General features: G+C 34.7%; 1 protein-coding gene across 15 annotated transcripts in view; it reads right to left on the bottom strand.

Annotated features, from left to right (window-relative positions):
• LOC106868068 (parathyroid hormone 2 receptor) overlaps positions 1 to 24,167 on the bottom strand; it is a 729,233-nt gene that overhangs the window by 248,722 nt on the left and 456,344 nt on the right. For all 15 annotated transcript variants that reach the window (XM_089359396.1, XM_089359371.1, XM_089359332.1 and 12 more), the window contains one exon: positions 19,878 to 19,961. In XM_089359396.1, coding sequence (XP_089215522.1) covers positions 19,878 to 19,961 — 84 coding nt within the window. The remainder of the gene's footprint in view (positions 1 to 19,877; positions 19,962 to 24,167) is intronic.

Here is a 24,167-nt window from a genome sequence, read left to right as displayed (position 1 = left end):
TTATTATTATTATTATTATTATTATTATTATTATTATTCAGGTCACTGCCTAGAATCCAACTCGGAATCTTGGGTTAGTAGCCCGCGCTCTTAACTGCTACGCCTGAATAATAATAATAATAATAATAATAATAATAATAATAATAATAATAATAATAACAACAACAACAATATCGAAAAATACCTTAGGAATATGAACCCAAGTTCGAAATTTCCCCAAGACAACTGATGAAGGCTAGAAAGTATATCAGCCGAAACGTTGTGTTAACAACAAACAGGATGAGGACAAATATCCATCACATGTAAATAATGTACATAATTCCTCATCTCTAAAATGTAGAACTGTACTTTTCAGCTATATCATTATTTATACATAGAGAGATGAAATGAAAAACGGGCAATTTGGGTAACTAACTTTCTGTTAGTTTGTTAGTAGCAAGTTAGTAGCAACTCAGTCACCGATCACCTTTCCCTTGAACATTACCAAAGTGACAGTAGCAATCGTAAACAACCCTCACCATTTATATGGAGCCTCTCCCTTGTAACTTGTATTCCGTTAGATTTGAGGGAGGTTTGTTCTTCTTCATCACGCACAATTGTATAAATAACTTCATGAATTGATGTTGTTTTCACAACGATAATGCTCTTCTCAGTACATGAGTCGTTCCAGTTAACACGAATTTTTGCACTTCCTGTAAGGATGGTAAGTCTGGTATCATTTTCAAATAGGTTTCAATATTTAGAAATAGTGTCACCCTGCTAAGACTTCTAGTTACGGACACCAATCATCTCAGTCTTGCATCAAAAGTTTCCAGTTAGATTGTTCACTAACAGCGTGCAATAAAAGATCTCCTTAACCTACAAGCTATCACTTAGGTGTTGCCTTGTCTCTCAAATTAGTTCCTCTGTACATTTATGAACTTGCAATATCTTCTAACAGAGACTGTTATATAAATAGTAGGCTCTCGTGTCATCCACACCTGAATAGCTCACACCGAATGTATACGGCTTCTGTGAACAGAAACCTTAAAGACACCCTTCATGGCAGCCTAACATTAAATGCACTTCGACATTTAGAATTAATTTTCAAACTGATTAGTTTGTAAAGGCAGAAAGGACTGATTTATCACTTCCTGGAATAAACCAGCATCTACTTCACAGAAAAAAGACGGTATATCTGCAAATGAGAACTTACAAATGTGATATTCAAGTTTTATGCAATAAGATAGTTAATTAACGGAGCATTTAATTATGTATTATCTAATTAAACTTTAAACTAATGACTAACTATTCTATAGTATAAAGCCGAGTGAAATGTCAATTATCTATACATCAGTGAAGTGCTTTTTCTTATTTGAAAGATATTGGTGTGTTCCTTGGGGCTTCGAATTAGATACTTTACATTGTCAAGTTTAAGAACACAGGTTCATAAGTTCAAATCACGCCGAAGAATTATTTTCAATCTTTCATTTAATATGTCTCAATAAACACCAGTGATGTCAATGTACTACTATATTGGATACTCTAATAAAGCGTAGCCTGGTAACTAAAAGAATATACCAATTCATTTAATTAACTTGTTACGTTAATCTAAAATAATCAATACCAAAGGGAATGAAAATAGAAAGATCTAAATTAAGAGATTTAATTTAGCATAACTGTTTTGTAGTGAAGAACAAAAGTATAAACGGGATTTCGATTCTTTGCTAGAGTCGTTTTGATTTATGTCAATAATAAGGCTGGGAACGTATGATCATTTTAACTTGCTTCTTTTCTTCACATTTTATATTTACGTAAAAAGAAAATGGTGCCACACATATTTCAGCAGCACACTGACACAAAATATCGCCGCAAACGATTGTCAGACTAAATCACTTCTACAGAAAATAACCCTGGTAAGAAAACATTGATAAAGAGAGAAAGACGGATAGTCAGAGTGAAAGAGAAACAGAGGAAGAAAAAAGTGAGCGTGTGAGGTGTCGAAAGACTAAGACGGATGAAAATGTCTGCAGTATAGAGAAAATATGAAAAGAGAAGGAAACAGAGAGAAAGAGAGAGAGAGAGAGAGAGAGAGAGAGAAGGGTTATAACGGAGAAAGAGAAGGAACTTGGGAAAGAGAGAGAGAGAGAGAGAAAGAGAGAGAGAGAGAGAGAAAGAGAGAGAGAGGCTAAAAGAAGGTAAGACGATCAAACAATTCAGTGTTAGCTGCATGATAGAGATTGATGAAGGTTAGAAGATAAGACTGTGAAAGAAAATAACATGGCGAAGAAAGACGAGGAGAGACGGCCAGTCTAGCAGACAGAGCATATCAGAATATATATATACTCTTTTACTTGTTTCAGTCTTTTGACTGTGGCCATGCTGGAGCACCGCCTTTTAGTCGAGCAAATCGACCCCAGGACTTATTCTTTAGAAGCCTAGTACTTATTCTATCGATCTCTTTTGCCGAACCGCTAAGTTACGGGGACATAAACACACCAGCATCGGTTGTCAAGCGATGTTGGGGGGACAAACACACACATACAAACATACACACACATACATATATATGTATATATATACATATATACGACGGGCTTCTTTCAGTTTCCGTCTACCAAATCCACTCACAAGGCTTTGGTCGGCCCGAGGCTATAGTAGAAGACACTTGCCCAAGATGCCGCGCAGTGCGAGTGAACCCGGGACTATGTGGTTGGTAAGCTAGCTACTTACCACACAGCCACTCCTACGCCTATATATATATATATATATATATATATATATATATATATATATATATATTTATGATTATATATATATATATATATATATATATATATATATATATATATATATATGTGTATGTGTGTGTGTGTGTGTGTGTGTGTGTGTGTTATGCATGTACACACATCTACACATATACACACACATATATGGTTGCATATCAATGTATGTCTATATGAGTAAACATACATGCATGTATGCTTACATACATAAGTACAAATATAACAAGCCGGATAGGGATAGTGTTGTTTAGGACTGACAAGAATAGGTATGTATCGTCATAGAGGTCAGTTGTTCTGCTGATATGATTATCTCTTCGAAAATCAAAGAGTAAAGAATAACTAGGGACAAACCGCCAGTTCCTATATCCAGATTAAGTTATACCAATAATAACTGGTGCACGTGGTTTTGTGAGTAAATGCCTAAGTGAATATTTATAAATGGCTATCTGGATAAGCAAGAGGTTTTTCAGAAAAAAGAATTCAATTAGGTAACACATACATTACAAATACATTCTGTAAGTGGAACATTAGAAAACATGCAAGACTTTTCAACATGTGATTTTGTTTTTGCTATCCACATTTCAAAGATGGAACTTTGTTTGTTAGAAACTAGTTCTTTCCTTTTTTTGGTGGGGGGGGGGGCACTACAAATAATTAGAAATGGGAGAGAACACACACACACACACACACACACACACACACTTGGGCACGCATTCACATATATTCCTATTCAAGTTTAGACATATACTTATTTCCAAGCTTTGACGCACCGGAATAAATTTGTCTCATGACGAGATCTAATGATATCGAAATATATTTGAATTAGCTAATATTGAAGTTATATCATATTTTTAGCGTTTGCATACTGCAGAGGGAAGTTTTTATCTTCTAATTGTATGGATATGTTTATTTAATTGATCTTTCAAATTCTTATTACATGTGTTGCGCGAAGGTGTTCGACGCGCCTTGGCGAGAATGGACTGGACGACTAGTATAATTAGTAGCGGTCTGAGTAAGTGAGGTTCTACAGTTCATGTGTTGATAATTCAAAGTTCACAGTTCGAGTTAACGTGTTGAATTGTTGGTTCTTAAAAGAATGTTGTTACGTTCCGCGTGGTTACTGCCGTTTGTTTCGATTATATTTTTATTACACTATTGCAGTGTATTCGTTTATCCATAAGAATATAACAATATGTATATATATATATATATATATATATATATATATATATATATGTGTGTGTGTGTGTGTGTGTGTGTGTGTGTGTGTGTGTGTATTTCATACAAAAGTACAAACCAAGACTTAAACTTTAACAGAATACATATACAAATAACTATTCACACACAAAATTTATTCTTCCACTTATGAGGAAGGTACTCAGCTAACGACCTAAATGTAACCATTGGACTACATACAAAAGGCTCCTGTACACTCTCCCAGCAGACATATTAAATTTGGTGTGCCTTGATTATAACTAAACGTGTTCACTCAACCGTGTCGGCCTTCTTTTTAGGCACAAAATATACTGACACAGGAAACTAACGCACGGACGTGGCGGGAAACGTACAAACGGTTAGTACCTTAATCATATGTTCATTCTTTACAAATGCTAGACAGAACACATTCTGAGCATTGATTGTTTGAACTTGTTCAGTCAACTGTGTCAGCCTTAACTTACGACGCCAAACATTATCACTTGATACTAACACAGGGACGTAGCGGGGAACCTACAAACATTTCTAAGACTAGTCATATGACCATCCTCTACCAATCAAATCCTATTCAAAACATATACTAATTCGAGCCATGAACTCCCTATAAAAACAGGGCAAAATTCAAACACTAGTCAGAACCAAGACAGCTGCGACATAAACGTCTTTCTATTTGAAATTTTTGAAAATCAGTGTGAAGTGTGAAACCGGTTAAGGCTTCAAATATATTAATAAAAAATATTTTAGCTATTCTCAATGCATTTTCATCTATTTTTTCGAAAGGATCTTAGTGGTTTTCGTCCTATTTACAATTATTTTTTAAAACATGTTTTAATGTATCATATAGATGTAATCTTAGATGGTGAATCCGAATTTGTTATTCATTTATTCCAGAAAAATTTTGTAAAAATGATACAGGTGTTCAAAGTTTGATAATTTTCAGATTTTTCAGACAATCAGAAAAGAGCGCGTTCGCTGCCTCTTCCATCATCATGGAGAGTGGGCATCGGCATTTCAAAACATTGTTAGAAATAATAAGTCAAAACGTTAAAGCATACACGAATGAAGTTAACATTAAACATTCACGAGAAAATTAAATAATTAAAAGCTAGGAACAAACAAACCGATAGGAGTTGCTAGAAATAACAGTCAAAACAGCTCTCATTCATATGTTGCGATGGAGAAAAACACAAGAGTATTATTATAGTAGATTATCTTTCTTGTATCTTCCTCTCCTCCTTGTGCGCATGCGCAGCATCTTTGGTTACTATGGAAACAGAAGTTTTTGCCATGTTGATGTGTAAAATACTCGCTTTTATTCGGTTATCAAGAAAGATCTTGCGGTTTTTAATCTTTAAATTCATATACACATATCTCGACTCAAACAAAAATTTCTCAATCAAAATAAACACCATCAGAATCAACACCATTTTGCCAACGCGAAACAAGTTTATTTGTGCCAGTAGCGTAAAAATCCTGCGTTCTGGTGGCGATGAAGTCGTTGAAGGCGTGTTTGGCATCGTCTTGTTTTTTGAAGCATTTCTCACGCAGGAAGTTGTCGAGAAGTTTGAAAAAGTGGTAGTCGGTAGGCGAGAGGTCTGGTGAATATGGCGGATGAGGCAGAGTTTCGTAGCCCAGTTCGTTCAACTTCTGCAGGGTTAGTTGTGCGACGTGCGGCCGAGCGTTGTCGTGGAGAAGAATTGTTCCTTTTCTATTGATCAATGCTGGCTGTTGCTGTCGGAGTTTCTTATGCACTTCATCCATTTGCTGATAGTACATCTTCGCCATAATGGTTTCGCCTGGATCCAAAAAGATGTGATGGATGAGACCGGCCGCAGACCACCAAACAGTCACTATGACCTTCTTTTGGTGCAACTTTGGCTTCGGGAAGTGCCGTAGAGCTTCGTCGGCGTCCAACCACTGAGCTGAGCGTCGCCGGATGTCGTAAAGAATCCACTTTTCATCGCAAGTCATAATCCGGTCGAGAAACGGGTCGTTCTTGTTGCGAAAAAGAAGGGAAGACGACACTTCAAAACGGCGTTTTTTTGTTGTTGTCGTTCAATTCATGCGGCACCCATTTTCAAGTATTTTTGGTTTTCCAATCTCAAGTGGTTAGAAATTATCGTATACGTTACGTCTAATTCAGAAGCAAGCTCTCGAACAGTTGTGCGTGGATTGGCTTCCACTAAGGCTCTTAGTTGATGGTTGTCAACATCCAATGGCCAACCACTACGCTTATCATCTTCAAGACTCTCGCCACCGCTACGAAATTTCTTGAGCCACCATTCATTAGTAGTTCCTGGGTCAAACGCATCGTTGATATTGCGAGCTGTTTCAGTAGCTTTTCGGCCTAGCTTGAACTGGAATAAGAAAACTGTGCGAATTTGCTTTTTGTCCATGTTGTTTTCGACGTTCCTGAAAAAATGGTCTACTTATTCAAAAAGAAAAAGATTAACACGATTAGATAGAGCGAAAAACGGGCTTTAAAATGATATATAAAATCAAAGTAATTTAACGAAAATTAATTTGAAAATACTTCATTTAAAGCCAAAATAAAAAATTCCGCAAGAACCTTCTTGACAACGTAATAATTGGCTAAAATACCAAAAATTTGCAAACTTTAAGGGCTAACATTTTACTTATGAATTTATAGGAAAAATGAATTTCATTTTGATAATTAGTATACAAAGCTTAAACCATATACCAAATTTGAAAATAAAAATTGGCACAAATTGTAAACAGTGAAGAAAATCACAAATATTCTTCCTATATTTCTACCCGTGTGGAATAAAATAACTTTGTTATATATATATATATATATATATATATATATATATATATATATATATATATATATATATATTCCTTTACCTGCACGTACGCACAGATTAAGAGAGACGACTGACATGGAGTGAAGTGTGTAGAGAATCAACTAGAAATAGAATATATTAAGCAATGGGAGAGAGAAAAGTGGGTGCGGAGAAAGAAGCAAAAGCGGAGAAAGGCAGCTAAAAATAAAAATGGAGAAGAAAGAACAGTTGAAGATGTAGCGTGTAAAAGGGAGACAGATGGAAAGAAGAAAGTTACTCTATCATACAAAAGAAGATGAGGAGCCTCTTCCCTGCTCGCTCATCTGCTAGAAATACTAGCTTAATTCTCTCAAAGTGTAAACCTTAGTTTTGGAAAGGAAAAGCTCATTAGACAACAAAATCCTAGATATACGAAAAGCCAGCATTGATCAGCATCAAACACTTTTGAACATAGACCTGTTGAACAGAGTTAGCTAACCTGGAGGTTAAACAACAAAAGCTATCATTTCAGAGAATTCAATTTTCGCGGCAATTTCAGTTTTCCTGTCCGTTTTCGTTCGTTATTAATTTGTATTTTTAGCTCTGAAAGCTAAGACTATACTAGCGCACCACTTTCAGTTAATGTGGGAAATATATTTATTGCTCAAAAAAAAAAAAAACGTGACCAACAGTCTTTCATGTTATCATAGTGTTGTGGAAGGATTCCGACCATCCCCAAGTGACTAAAGGTGAACTCTCACTTTTATAAAACAAAGACTGTCGAGTTGTCAGTTGTTTGTGTTGGTAGCAGTTCACTGTGAGCCTTTGATATAGAGTGTTGAGTCTTGTGTAATAGTAGTAGTGCGTGGTGTATATAACTTTCTTCCCCCTGCTTTGTTATATTATATATCCAATGCAAGGATATAAAAGTGGTGACGAGTTTTTCGAAGCTTATGTTGGACGTTTAAAATTTTTTTGGTACGAAACCAAAGAATAAATCGTTTTAACAAGCAAAAGATATTGGCCTCCGTGGTGCAGTTGCAAAAGTAACTACAGCAGCAGTAACAACAGTTACAACAGCAACTACAGCAGCAGCAGCAGCAACTACAACAGCAACAACAACAAAACCAACAATTGCTGGAATTAATGTTGAAGAAGCCTGAAAATACTTCATGTTCGTACTCGCCAGACAGCGTAGAAAACTCAATTGATGAATTCAGCTATAATCCAGAAAAAGGAATTACCTTTTCTGCATATTGTCGTAGATACGAGATACGAAGAAATCTTCAAAGAAGAGTATAAAAGTTGGTTCGACGAGAAAAACGTACGACTACTTATACCCTGCCGAACACGAAAAATATAGTAATTATGTTCTGCCAAAGAATCCAAGTGAGATTTGTTTCGATGAAGTTCCCTGTTCAATACACGCTGGGAATGTTTAAATTTGGTCAGAAAAGATGATAAAGATTTTGTTACCTATGCCGGAGAGGTTAACAGAGAGTGTGGAAATTCAAATTGAATGAGTTGACCCTGGACATGTTCAAGTGTTTAATATTTGTTCAAGGGCTTACTGCAAGCAAAGATGCAGATATACGTTTCCGGATATTAACAAAATTAGAACAGGACCAAAGTTTAACTTTGCAGGCAGTAGCAGAAGATTGTCAGAGGATTATTAATCTATGACATGACGCAAATGAAATTGAAGAGCAAGATTGCTCTCAGATTCAAGCATGTTGACTGGTAGCGAATAAAAGCAAAATGAAAAAATATTAAGACCGAATGCATGTTATGGGTATAGCGGTCTACATTTTAAAAACAACTGTCTGTTTAAAAATATAAAATGCTACAAGTGTGGTAAAATATTTCATAAAAGGTCGCATGGTTCAACAGAAAAAAAATCGTGTAAACGGATTATTGGTTACAAAACATGAAAGGTTTACAAATTAGTTATTGTAAAAGAAATGCAGAGTCAGATGAACAGCTGAAGCATGATAAAAAGATGTCAGTTATTTCAGACGTAACAATTAGCTGTCAGCAGATGGAGAACAACATCGGCTTAAAGTGTGATAAACAACAGAAATTCATACATTACAGCTTTAGACGGTTTGTCTCATTTACTGTATCAGTTTTGCTGTTGTTTAGTCACCAAATCAAAACTGATTAAAAGCCTTGCTGGCCGTATCTGTTTCGACAACGTAGCAAGGAATACATTAACCAATACGATTTTCGCTGTTGTTATCATGTTCTGTTAGGGTGTAATGTTAGAGATATTAGAAGCTATTTCTGGAAGGTAAAGGGACGGTACAGAGGCTTTCTCATCCGCTCGCCAATTGTGTTTATAGTGATGGATGCAGTGTGAGATACTCAAAGAAATGCACCCGGTTATTCGTTCTTGCGGACTACCGCAGCATTTTACGGTCGGCATTTGATTCTATAACACAGAGTAACAATTGTGGTCAACAGATTACTCTTAAGGTAAAACAAACTGACGTTGAGAATCATAATGCGAGGAGTAATAGGGAGTAAATATTTAAAGAAATATTTATATTAGAATAAAAGAAAGATAAATTGACTAATATGATGGAATATTTAAATATTTAGGATTAATTGTAGATATCAATGAATAAATGTTAAAGTAAATCATGTAACCATTCATTACAGATTTCATAACATTCAATTACCTTTAGTGTTGAAAGTTTAGACAATAGTATTTCTGGACAAATAGAATGCCCACAGAATGACCTTAAGTTGAATGGAATTTTACAAATTTAGTTCATTAGTAAATCAGAGAACATATGTAAGATATTTGTTGAATTTACTTGCTAATTATTACATTTTGTCCTTCCAGGCTGAGAGTGGGTGCCGGGTGATATAATGTGAAATTAGATTAACATAATAGACTATATAACACCTTCCAAACTGGTGACCCGATGTCCATGTGAGAAATAAATCATAACTGAATAAATGTAAAGAGATAAGCCTTAGGAAAGTCAAGACAACAATGTGGTCTCAATTACCGATTGATTTACTTAACCTGCTAATAACTTTGGGAAATGTATGATTGTCATAATTTCTAATCATTTGCCTAAAATAGAACTATGAATGAAATTCCAATTTCTTAATTGAGAAGATGATAATTAGAAATTCTACACACACATACGTTCATGCTCAAGTATGTGAACTGACGTTCACATACATGCTGAAAAATACCGAAAAATACATCACAGGGGCTCGGGCCTGAGAGAGTTAATGCATAGATTCTTCTGTGACTTTTGTATTTATAGAAAATAACAAGACTAGAAGTTAAACGAAAGTTTACATTGTCATAATTTAACTCCTACTGTAGCACTTAACAAATTCCAAATGTTGGGGGTTAGTTCTTGGAGTTTCAAGTCAGCCAACTAGTTGTTATTTATTTTTGATATTAGCAGTAGTAGTAGTAGTTCTTTCACGCATTCTCAACAAAATAAGTCACAGGTAAAAGTTTTCTGCATACAATCCACTGTATATAATATGAGTTTTATTTTAATTTAATGTACACACTGGAAAATTTGAAATAATCAAAGTAAAGGCGCCTCCGAACGTGTGTTATACAAACAAACAAGAAGAGACTTGTATAAAATCACTGGTTAACTCTGACTATTGTTATATGGCTTATGTAATTAATCCTAAGATATCTATAACTGAGATAACATTTAAGGCTGTTATGCACAGCAACACGTACTTTCCTTTCAGATTTATTGTTAAACATTTACGTCATATTCATGTTTTTGGGTGGTAGCTACCAGAGAACGATGGGTAGTAAAAATGATAGGACAGCAGGCTAAATGACTTGCGTTTATTAAATTCCTTTAAATGTTTTATTTCAAATATTGCGGAAATCAATTTTGCCTTTATTATTGCGTGGTCTCAAAAACAGTTGCCTCCAGAATAGTGTTAATGGACTACTCATTCAGCTAAAGTTTGTGACTGTACGTGTTAGAAATGATTGCAATGTTTAGTTTTTTTTTCTAAGCCTTAGGTGCAATGTCCCTTCATTTTGCTTTATTGATTGTACAAATGTAATGGCCTATGCTCCCCGAAGCTTGCCGGAATCATGCTTCTCATGCATTCCAGTCCCACTTATTTCTATGTCCATCACCCATTCCCAAGATCCCGCACTAATCATTACTCCTAGCTCGACCCTAAACACCCCCAGAATTCTTTTCCTGCTCATATCTTTCTCGCAGATGCTCACAGCTTTAAAATGAGTCAGGGTTAAGTTAGAGTTACGGTGCGGTAAGAAAATTGCAGCCTTTTACAAAATATGAGTTTACTGTAAAATTTCATTGTCGTTGACTTATTCTTTTTCTTTAATTTCGGGTACTTTTCGTGACATTTTCCTTTCCATATTCAAAGTTTATATAACATTTTAGTTAAATTACTAATATTTTTCGTCGCCAAAGATGTTTGGCAATGTTTTTAATTTTCTTCCATTAAATTCTTTGTGTATATGCATACAGACACACGCACACACACACACACACACACACACACGCACACACACACACACACACACACACACACACACACACACGCACACACACACGCACGCCCACACGTGTGCTTGTTCTTAAACAAGAACATTTTTGACAGTGACTACGAAGTTTTGGCCAGTTACGCCATCGCCACTCTAGTTGAATTTGGTGATCGATTAACTTTTCAAAATCTTACTCATCTAGGCGAAGTCACTTCTCTATTGTTATTTCTCATCGCTGTGAAGACAAAAATTTCTACAGTGTGACCTTTGGCTGCTGGAACTATTTTGCATAACGGTGCATTTTTCTTTAGAGAAGTAAATGTTTGTAGGGAACAAAGCTACATAAGAAAATTTAACAATAATATTAATACACAAAAATATTCAAACTCATATTTTTCTCATTCCGAAGGTTATAATGTAAGTACCGACTTAAGTAATATAAATGCTGTAATCTCTGTTAGAAATCAGTATTTATATTAGTTAATTAAATACACACTAAGCAGCGATGATTGCTGTGTTCGCCTATATTTAACATGTTTGTATATATGCAAACGTAGAAAGACGATGCTACGAAAACTGTTTCTATGAAGTTCTTATAGACAATGCAAATGAAAACACAGTAGTCTGGGCTGTGAATGATGTAGGACATGTATTTCTGCTTCGATATGCTAGAGGCTTTCTTCATATGCATTGGAGAAATTCCCTCCCGAGACAGTTTCCACAGTGAAGGTACTAAATACTACTGAACATAGTATTATTTTAATAATCACTACTTAATGTTTCCGTTAATTGGATTAATTCCAACTTGACAAAGCTTTGCACACATCAGCAAATTTGTTATTTGCTGTTTAAATATAAAACAGCAATTCTTGCTGTGCTATGGAGAAGGGATTCGGTGTCTATAGTCGACGAAGTATATCAATGCACACAAATACGTGTCTTACAGTCAGTTGACCTGGTAGTGTTTTCACACTCTTATTCTATTGAGAGAATTTCTCTCCTGTACAGTTTGCAGCGAAGGTCTTTACACTTTCGCGTGTACACAAACGTACTTAATATAAATAAACACTGTTTCATTAGTATTTATAATATTTATCATTTACATGGTTGTTATAGATAACGAATTGATAGAGTGTTTAGAGTATTGGATAAAATTCCCAGTGGTGTTTGTTCCTGGTCCATTCATTCATATTCCATTGAAGTTAAACGTTTTCAGAATTTTGTAGCCGTTAAATAAAGTACCAGTCAAATACAAGAATCGATTTTTTTACTTTTACTCTCACGAGATAGGCATCACTGCGTTGTGAGAGGGCTATGGGAGACCATTCCAATCAGAAAAAAAAGCGAAAACACCAGTGATATCAGAAAAGATAGGAAATTGAATTGACAATTGAATCCACAGAGAGCTAAGAAGAACTACCTACACAGCAAAATGTAGCGGTTGTAGATGATAATGATAGTAATGATGATTCTGGTAATGATATAGTTTTATTGTAAAATGTAATTTATCGGCCAAACGGTTTCTGTGGAGAAGTTGCATTAAGCTAGTACACACACTGATATACCCAGATATTTAATAATACAATATATAGAAAAATCCAATATTTAATAGCCAATGAACTGTGTAAGTAGTGATTGTTTGGAAGTGAGTTGTAGTTGCGGAGAAATATCCGCAATGATTTGTTCGAGGTGACTTGTTCTCGTGAACTTTTTGATACCAGATACAACATATTCATAAGATTATGGAAAAGTAATTAATTTTTTTTTTGCTTTTTTTCCCTTGCTATAATCCTTTACTTCGATGTAAAAGATAGTCTAACATTAAAAATAAACAACGAACAGAGAAAAAAATCTAATCGTTTTAGTTGATAAACTAGAACACGAGAAATCGTTTTAAAAAATGAAATGGAAGATTATTGAAAGTTTTAGTTTGTGTCTTCCATGTTCTTATCGAACATTGCAAGAACTTCATGTTGTTATCAGGAAAATCAGAAAATTGAAAAATCACTACTACCACTACTACTACTACTACTACTACTACTACTACTACTACTACTACAGCATTTACCTGATCGCATAAAATATCAGTCAAATTCTATCTAAGACCATATCTTCCTGTCTTTATAAAAGAACATATTAGGTAATTCTGTCTACTGTACAGATCTCCACACCAAAATATAAGATGGCTGCTGCTGCTACTACAGATGATGATGATGATGAGGGTGACGAGGTTGATGAAGTTGATGTAGAGGATAATAATGACAATGATGGCGATGAGGAAAAAATTGATATTCGCATCGCAAAAGAAGAAAATATCAAGATGATACAAATAAATAAACGAAAATAAGAATGAACTCAAGAAATGATCCCGGTATAAAGGATTTGGAGATTACAAATAGAAGCATTCACAAAATTATAGGTTTGCTATAAATGATCGGCATACTGACAAATATATAATGATAACTCTTGATAAAAGAGTTCTGTTTAACAGTGCACCTACATTACGTAAAGTACGCTTAAATCTATAGAGACCAACAAAAACAAACATTAATCGAAACGTTGGATATACCAAAAGCAGACAAATCTGCGCATATTTATAAAGGGAAAGAATATAGTAACATTTCTGGAGTAAAAATTTGGAGGAGTGTGTGGGTGGGCTTATCAGAATAACAAAACAGAAAGTTAATAATTTTTCAGTAAGGTGAAAAAAAAAAGAAAAAAAAAACGAACAAAAACAGAATTACCTTGATTTAGGCAATGCATAAACACATTATGACATTGAAGAAATCTATAATTTCATTTGAACTGGTTGAGATATATATGCAACTACTCCTGAAGAGACATTGATAGATTACCTCGAAAGTGTAGAAATAAGGATACAATGATTTTTAAATGTTCGAAAATTTCCAAAACCTCTTTTCTCAACTAGAAACATATGTTTTTATGCATGTATTTACTTCATTTTTAATATAAGATTGAGAGATCTTGAAGAAGCTCTCAAACAATATACATATAATAAAATAAGAATGATGAAGGCAATAATAATAATAATGATAATAATAATAATAATAATAATAATAATAATAATAATAATAATAATAATAATAATAAAAAAATATTCAGACAAATACATAACAAAAACACCAGGACTTACAAATATATATAACATACAGAAAATTGCACTACTGGGTACTGCACACATTCTACGCAAAACACTTTCAATACAGTAAACATAAGAGCACCACAGCAAACCACAGCACATACCCAAGGCGCACAGAGCTGCGCTCGGTAGTGAAGTGAAAGTACGTTATAAAAATAAAACTACTGAATAATAATAATATATATAATAAAAATGATGATGATAATAAGCGCATCACAGCAAACCACAGTACATACCCAAGGCACACAGAGCTGCGCTCGGTAGTGAAGTGAAAGCACGTTATAAAAATAAAACTACTGAATAATAATAATAATAATAATAATAATAATAATAATAATAATAATAATAATAATAATAATAATAATAATACAAAGATGGTAAGATAAGACCAAAGAATGAAGGGTTACCACGAGAATAGTTTATTCAGAGTAGATCAGAAGAGATTCTATAAAGAAATAAATGGAGAGTGTACAAATGAAAAGTTGATACCAGATAACAATGAAAGTCAACGGTTGTGGAGTGACATCTGGAGCAAAGACAAGGTGCACAAGAAGGATGCTGAATGGTTGTAAGAACTGAAACAAACAGTAGTCTGTCCAAAACAGGCAGAACTAGGTCATTTCAGTTAGAGAAGTGAAGGAAATCAGTGAAAAGATGAGCAATTATAAGGCCCCGGGACCAGATGGAGTTGAAGACTACTGGATCTAAAGATTTGGTGAATGTCATGCACTAATAGCTGCGCAACTCAACACCTTGTTAAATGCCGACCAAGTAACACTAGAGTGGTTGACATTGGGTAGGACAGTGCTGTGCTTGAAAAACATGGAAAAAGGCAATATGGTAGACAATTACAGGCCGATACCCTGTCTGCTATTTATGTGGAAATTATTGACTGGAATACTCGCAGAGTCAATGTACGAACATTTGGAAAAAAATGGAGTCCTGCCATATGAGCAGAAGGGTTGTAAGCGTAAGTACAGAGGTACCAAGGATCAACTCCTGATAGACAAAACTGTACTTAGAGAGTGCAAGAGGAGGAAAACTAACTTAGCCATGTCATGGATCGACTATCGTAAGGCGTATGATATAATCCCACACTCTTGGATAATGAAATGTATGAACCTATTTGATATTGCATCGAATGTTGAGCGATTGTTCGGAAAAAGTATGGCGAATTGGAGGACGGACCTGACAGCATACGGAAGAAGTTTAGGGACAGTAGAAATCAGGAGGGGCATCTTCCAAGGGGACTGCCTGTCCCCACTGATCTTTGTACCGTGCTTGATACCACTAACACTGATACTGAGGTAAGCAAAAGCTGGGTATGTATTCAAAAGCCGCTAACAAAAAGTCATTTATTATTCATAGATGATCTCAAACTTTATGGTAAAGATGAAGCCCAAGTCAGTTCCCTCGTTGATACGGTATATACTTTCAGTGCTGATATCAGAATGGAGTTCGGACTGAGAAAGTGTAGTGTGTTAGTCTTGAAAAGAGGCAAAATGAAATGTATGGATGAGCTAGCGATACCGCCAGAGGAGGTTATGAAGCAGATAAAAGAGACGGGCTATAAGTACTTGGGGATTTTAGAAATGGAGAAATTGATGGAGAAAGAAATGACAGAAAAATTCAAGGTGGAGTACTTGCGCAGACTGAGACTGATCCTTAAGTCGAAATTATACGGATGGAATAAGATTGAAGCTATCAATACCTGGGCGGTTTCACTCCTTAGATATGGAGCAGGAGTAATCGCATGCACAGTAGACGAACTAAACTGAAAGACAAGGAGGTTGCTAACTAGATATGGGTCACTCCACCAAAAACGTGACACAGATAGACTGTATTTTCCAAGAAAAAGAGGTGGAAGAAGACTGATTGGATGCGAACACATCATTAGAGCAGAAGAAAACAACATAGTATGGTATGTAAAAATGCCACAGAACCGCTATTATTAGAAGTAAGAAGGTCAGGCTTGTGTAGGATGAAAGATTGCAAAGATAAATTACTGTAAAAGCAATTGAAAACGAATGAAACAGAAAAAAGATGGGCAAACAAAAGAATGTATGGACAATTTCATAGGGATGTTGAAGATAAGAAAGACAGAGAAAAAAGATGGCTGTGGATAACTAAAAGTGATTTAAAACCGGAAACAGAGTCTCTAATCTGTGCTGCTCAAGAGCGAGCACTTAAGAACAAACTACATAAAATATAGAGCAGACAACAAATCAGAAAGTGATAAGTGCAGAATCTGTGGACATAATGGTGAAACCGTGTGGCATATTACCAGCCAATGTACGCCACTAGCCCAAAAGGAATATAAGAGACGCTACGACAATATAGCAAGGTTTGTACATTGGACACTTTGCAACAAGTATGGACTTGGCGTAGCAAAAATTTGGTACGACCACAAACCCGAAGGCATCATCGAAAATGATAATGCAAAGATCCTGTAAGATCTGTGTTTTCTGGTTTTCACTTGACTTTTGATACACAACTTTTTCTATCTTATAGACTTATGATCACCATGGAATAATATTCATGATAAGGATTGTAGATGTGTTTCTTAACGATATTGGATGATATGTCTGGGCGTTGTTGAATGAGATTAGGTTATCATGATCCAATGGAAATGCTTTCAATAGTCTATTCACGACGTTAGTGTATATTCGATGTGAGTTGTCTAGGTTGCATGTGGATGACATCTGCATGTAAAAGATCACAAAGAAAGAATAATCTGCAGAAATGGCACGTATATGTATTAGAAGTGATTGCAAGAAGGTTACTCATATGCACAGAAAGTAGTGTGGTGGTACATAACAGAACACTAATATAAACGAAAGTTGATTCAGAAGTATGAAATATTAACTTTATTTTTCATTTATAGATAGGTATGCATACTAGAAATATTCACTGATTTTGAGAAAAGACAAACCATAAAAATAGGTGAATAAAATAAACAAAACAGAATTGATGATATGCTTTATCAGTAAATTTTTATTTCAATTCTGCTACAAAAATTGGGAAAGGAAATTTTATAGCAGATGAAATGGTTGAAACGTGACAGCTATGCTTTTCTCATTTGTGGCTGGTTGGTAGAACAAAGTTGGAATTTTGAATGTTTTCTCGAATATATATTTAGTATGGTAGTCGGTAATTTTAAATTAATGGCAGCATGTCATCAATAAAAGTTGTAAGATGCAATTATGACTTGAAAGGCAACCATTAAAATGTTCAGGTAAGCCTTCAAATCATAATTATTGATGATAAATCGAAGGTGATGTCCTTTTTTGCTATACAGCAATTGGCAGTTTTCTTTAATCTTATTTATATTATTATTTACTTCGATGATGTTCCTTATTTTTCTTCCATAAGGAGTGGTATAAAATTATCAAATTAATACGCAAGCACACACGAAAGGTTTTTAACCTGCAGGATGGTAGTTTATGTACTAAGTAGTATTTCCTTCATCGAAAGTTTGAAATGGTAAAACAGGTAATGGGTATAGCTATAGCTTCGTTATTAGGCGGTTGGCTTAGAACCCACATAGCTCTGGGTTCGATCTCATTGCGCAATATCATGAGAAATCGCCTCATATCGAAGTCATGGAAATATCAGCACCTTGTGACCTTGTGAATGGAAATTGATGGACGCTAACTGCATGTATGTATATATATATATATATATATATATATATATATATATACAGACATACAGTGTGAAGTGAATCTATTGTCATTTAAATTACACCAAATGAAAATAACACTGACATCTCATTTTAACAGATATACTTACAAAAATTACATAAAAATATTTTTAAATACATAGTAAATTCATTCAAGAAAATCGTCATTGGCTTCAATCACGGCCTCCAGACGACTTCAGAATCTCCTGTACCTCCTCCAGACACTTGATGTAGGCCTCCTTGTTGAGTCTGAGACCGTGTGAGAAGATAAATGGAGGCATAAGGTCGCTATCGCTAGTGATCACACCAAACACTGGATGTTCGATTTTTATCACTCCCAGTACTTGCTCTGTCTTCAGATTGTCACCAAAACACACTGAAATGTTCGTATTGGAGCTTCCGGAATGAATGCCAAGCAATACAGCATGCTGTTTCTCACAGACGGTACCGAACTGATCTACTATACTGCGTAGTCGATAAAATCAAAAACAATGCGCGTGCGCGAAATTAAAGATATAAAATGGTGACAGTTTACCCATCGCACCCTGTACATATGTACGTTTGTGTGTGCATGCGTGCGTGTGTGTGTGTGTGGGGGGGGGGGGTGAGTGTGGTTGTTTGTTTTTACATATAGTCACATATAAAAGTAGCAAAAAAATACTGAAAAATCGTTAAGTACAGTTAAGATTATCTTTATTACAAGGGAAACGTTCACAGTAACTGGCAAAACTGTGAAGCGACTATTAATCTTTTCTTGTATGTGTATATATATTTCTATATATATATATATATATATATATATATATATATATATATATATATATATATATATATATATAATCACACACACTTATATAATTCTCTCTGTCTTGCTTGTATTTAATCCAACAACGGTCCATAATTAGCGAAGCCTGTAATATTACTGATAGTTTGGAATAAAATTTGTTCTAAATAAACTTAATTTACATTGGTTAATATTAATTTATTACGTATCTTAATCACGAAATTATGGAATTAATGATATCTATTCCTAATGACACAACCGTTGAAAGTAATTAAATGATAAACTATCTGCTTTTTATTCTAAATATAATTTGGTCTCAAGAATCGTTTTATCCGATTATGTACATTCGTGCGAGTTTTTCACCTGAAATTAACGGAATTGATATAATGTGTTGGAGTTTAACGACCTATTATTAACTGAGGTGTTAATTACTGCGGATATACTTTTTGATGTTCTATACATCTTTTCTTTTTATATGATTTAAAATCTATTTTTCTCATATATATATATATATATATATATATATATACGTGTTCGAAATTATGTTTCATCTGATGGTTACGGTCTTTTAGCAATGAAGTCTTTTAGCATTCGTCTTTTGAAAAAATTCGTAAGAAACAGCTGTAATGAGCTGACAATTATCCATCGACTGTTATTATTCATTTGATTATATATATATATATATATATATATATATATATATATATATATATATATTACGCATGACTGCGAATGTATGAGTGTACACTTTTGGAAGATGTGAAAGGTTAAAACCAAAAGCGATAAACATGCTTTAGAATAGAGGTTCTTTGCTATATTTGAGTGGTATCTTGTTAAAAGGTGCCCTTTAGCCACTTTTGCTTTCATAAATGCAGTGAGCGCTAGACTCATTGGAAACTACGAATCAACGGCGCCAAAGTTTCGTAATCATGACAGAAAATGAATAAATGAATATATGTTACTTACCGCCTTCGTAATTACTATAAAGTCCAAGACAACGATGAAACATCCAAAGATCAGCATTCCATACACTGTAGCAATCATTTTCTCCTGTGACATAAAAGAAACAAAGATATGAGCTCATGAAATCTTGTATGGGAAAGACCGTCTTAGCATGTCTGTATTATTTATTCAGAATTTAAATGAACAAAACAATGTAACAACATAAGAAACCCTGGAGCTTAATTTCTTTCACTATTTTTTCTCAGGAAAGTCCATGATGCATTAAAATCCTTATAAACCATATCTAGCTTATTTATGAATGTTCACAGAGGCTTTAGCAAAATCCCGATCGCAAGGATTGGCAGAACGATGAAATTATTGGTATTCATTGCTAATTCTTTAACAAATACTTCTTTGTACGTATTCGATTTGATCTTTAAGCATCATGTTTGTTTGCACTGCTGTTACTGTTCGTGTCTCATTACAATTTGCATGGTATATTTGTCTGCGTATCATGCCCATTCGATGATTATCATCAATTGGCATCAGAACACTCACAGACTGTGAAGGGATCAGTGCATTGTTTGGAAGCAGATTATTCTCTTTATGAGATACCCAAGTCAGTCAGTCGTGTGCTGGAGAATCATAGTCACATTCTCAAACCTGAGTGTGTATTCAAACATCTCTTTCAGTTGTTTTCATTGGTTTCCTCTGATTCAGTTCCCCGTTTCTCCTTTTGCTGCTGTGCCTTTGCCACTAACCATTCAGTTTTAAAGGATGATCCATGTTATATTGAAAAATTGTAATATAGAAGTAAATAGCGTACTATAAATATTATATCATTGTGCTGCAAAGAATATGTTAAACCAAATAAGGATATTACATAATAATAAACGTAAAGTTGACCTTGGCACAGAGAATAACCATGGATTTCATAATTCAGAGGATCATGGTTTACTCATTCGTGTAAACGAAATAAACTTGAAATGAAACATTTCTAAGTTTTTTTTATATATATAAATATAGTGTAAAATTTTTCATAAATATTTTCAAAGTATTTCAAAGAAAAACTTTGTAAGAATGTATATTTAATGAAAAGGATTGAATAAAGACTGTAGGGATCAAGAGATTAAGAGATCAAAAGAGAGAGAGAGAGAGAGAGAGAGAGAGAGAGAGAGAGAGAGAGAGGAGAGAGAGAGGAAGAGAGGGAAAGAGAGAGAAAAAGAGAGAGATAGCGCTGCAAAGAAAAAAGTGAATCGATCAGAGAGTTACGAGTAAAGATAAAAAGTGTTAAATCAGATAACATGCGACTGGATACAAACGGAATGTGTGTGAGAGACGAATGTGAGTGAGAAAGACGATAAAAATGATGACTTTAAGAGAAAGGAAAAAATATAAAAATGAAATGAAATACTAATAGGAGTGGGGGTGGTAAACAAAGAGTGAAAGAGAGAGAGAGAGAGAGACGAAGAGAGAAAGAGAAATACAAGTAAACTAAGTTGAAGAAAAGAGGTACAGATGTAAGAGTTAAACACTGCTGATTATGTTGTTAATTAAAGTTTATTTTGTGATTGAAACTTCAAAATCCTATTTTGATAAAAATATATTAAAACTGGAATTTTCAAGGAAATTTCTAGACAATGTAAATTGTAATAATTGCTTTCTGTTAGTAAAAGTTAAATACTGTAATTAATAAGCAGCTTTCGTATAGTATACATGTATGTATACGCGGACGTGTCGAATGTATCAATATGTGCTTGTAAACATGTCTGTGTGCATGTGTGTGCCTGTGTTTATGCATGAACGAATAAATGAGTATTCCCATCTTAATGGTTAAGGATCGAGGGCCTCATGTACAACCTCTGCTTCTCGTCACGCTACAGCTATGCCCTCTCTAACTAGTCCTTGACATCATCTCTCTATCTCCGTCTTTGCTGCCTGCAGGCCCATTTTCCGTCCACCCAACCACGAGGACGCAAGAAATGAGATTGTGATCCTTGATGACGTGGCCAAAATATTAGGGTTTTCGACATCTTACTACTGTCATCAGCTTTCGTTTGCTCTAATCTCTTCAGTAGCCATATTGTTTTTCTTTCTTTCTTCCACTTTTTACCCATTCACTTTATCTACCTCTTTTCAGCTACTTCCAATCACCCCTCTGTTTTTCCTTCTAGTCATATCCCACGGGTTTATCTTTCTTCTCCCCCATCATCCTGTAAGCTGTTTCCTCTGTTCTCAAGAACTATATGTATATATATATACAAACTGACCCACAGTACTTCTATATTCCTACTCTTGAAAGCTTAGCGAAATACTATGGCCATATTTTGAGAATATTAACAAAATGAAAATAAATTTATACGTTACTATATATCTGTGTTTGTATGTGCGTGTGTGCGTGCGTGCGTGCGTGTAACTTTATCGATTATCTTTCAGTGATTCTTGACAAATTATTCTGGAATAATCTTTGATCCTCCTCCACACGTTAATTGTCGCAATTAAATCACATACCAATCCGGCTGAATTAATCACTTGTCCAAGGAAAATAAACCTGAGTTAACTGCGATTAATTTATCAGCGCAAATAACTGACGAATATTAGTGCCATTGACGTTTATTTTACTGGAGCAGAAGTAGGTTTTTAAAGTAAAGTGAAGGTTAGGGGTATAATCGACTGACTTGATGGCTAGAGCATGTTTTATAGACCAACGTGGGATGAATGATAGAGTCGATCGTTATAGGATTTCAATAGAAGAAAGATAGATGAGCATCAAGATCTCCTAAATAATTTAAGTCGAAAATTGTTTTGATCTGACGTTGTCTACTCTATATGCAAATGATACACATAAAAAATATCGATAAAGACACGCACGCGCACACACTTATAAATAAACAAACAAATATATATATATATATATATATATATATATATATATATATATATATGTATGTATATATACGGCACACACACATTTACGGATTTCTTTCTTAAAAAATCTTGAAAGACTTCGCAGTTTCACCAAGAAAGTTTTATCAAGCAGAAAATCTATGGAAAAGCATATGTATTTTGATGGGAGTATTTAAGAGTTGTAATAGAAGTAGTAGTGAAAGTAGGCCAGGTTGTGGAATAGAACCTAAATTAAGGAAACTGGCAACTCTCAAGATGGAGGATTTATCAAAACATTTAAAATAGCAGAAGATAATGTGAACGTTAAAAATAGAAAAGCGAAGCAAAAACAGAAAGCGAATTTCTTGGAAAAGGGACTGATAATCGAGCTAGAGAGAAGGAAAAGAGAAAAAATGTGTAAGAGGAATAATAACAAATATGGCTTTCGCCGAATGGTGATTTATTATGTGAATGAATAGATGGAGTGGATTATATCGTGTTAATTTGGCTCAAAAGTTCTAGATTATTATTTGAAATTACAAACGGGTCTGTTGTACGATTATGTTATGGTAGGATTAAGTGAGTTCTCATACAAGTTTATGATAAATTATAAAAGGAATTTTATGAATATAAAGAATTCATTATAAAATTCAATATAAGCTTCTATATAACTTTGATAATCTCACTACACGCTTCTCCAATCTAATGCTAGAGGTTGGGGCAAAGAGGACAGGCATTTTTGAAAAGTTTACAAAATCATTAATTTTGGTTGCAAACAAATTCTATTCAATGAACGCGTTTGTATTGAATTAGCATTTGTCAAAATCAAGTGTGGAAAACAGCATCCATCATGTGGTGTTTGTTTTCATTGATGCATTTCTGAAGGCGTTTTTGGAATTTGACTCCACTCTCTCCAGCTTTGCTCTGTCATTTGGGTGACTTCCACGTGAATAGCTTCCTTCAAATCATCCAATGTACGGGACTTATGCGCATACATAGGTGCCTTGAGGTTTCCCCACAAGAAATAATCACACACGGACAAATCAGGAGACCGGGTGGGGGGGGGGAAGGAATGTCAGCAGACCTGGAAATAAGGTGGTCCCCGAAGAGAGGACGAAGAACGTCCATTGATGCTCTGGCTGAAACCACACACGTCGAATAGGCATACATTTTCGTCGTAATTCAGGCATAAAGAAATTGCGTATTATTTCGATGTAACACTCGGAGTTCACAGTATCAGCATTTCCATTATCGTCTTCAAAAATGTAAGGACCAATGACAGCAACTTTTCCAAAAGCACACCAGATGTCACTTTTGGGCTATGCAGTGGTCTTTCGTGCAGTTCTCTCGGATTATCAAGAGCTCAATAACGACAGTTCTGTTGATTCACCATGCCACTGAGATGGAAATGAGCTTCATCACTCATTA

This window comes from Octopus bimaculoides, chromosome 1 (genome assembly GCF_046866305.1).
Source record: "Octopus bimaculoides isolate indiv1 chromosome 1, ASM4686630v1, whole genome shotgun sequence".
Taxonomy (NCBI): Eukaryota; Metazoa; Mollusca; class Cephalopoda; order Octopoda; family Octopodidae; genus Octopus; species Octopus bimaculoides.
This window is presented reverse-complemented; position numbering and strand designations above follow the sequence as displayed.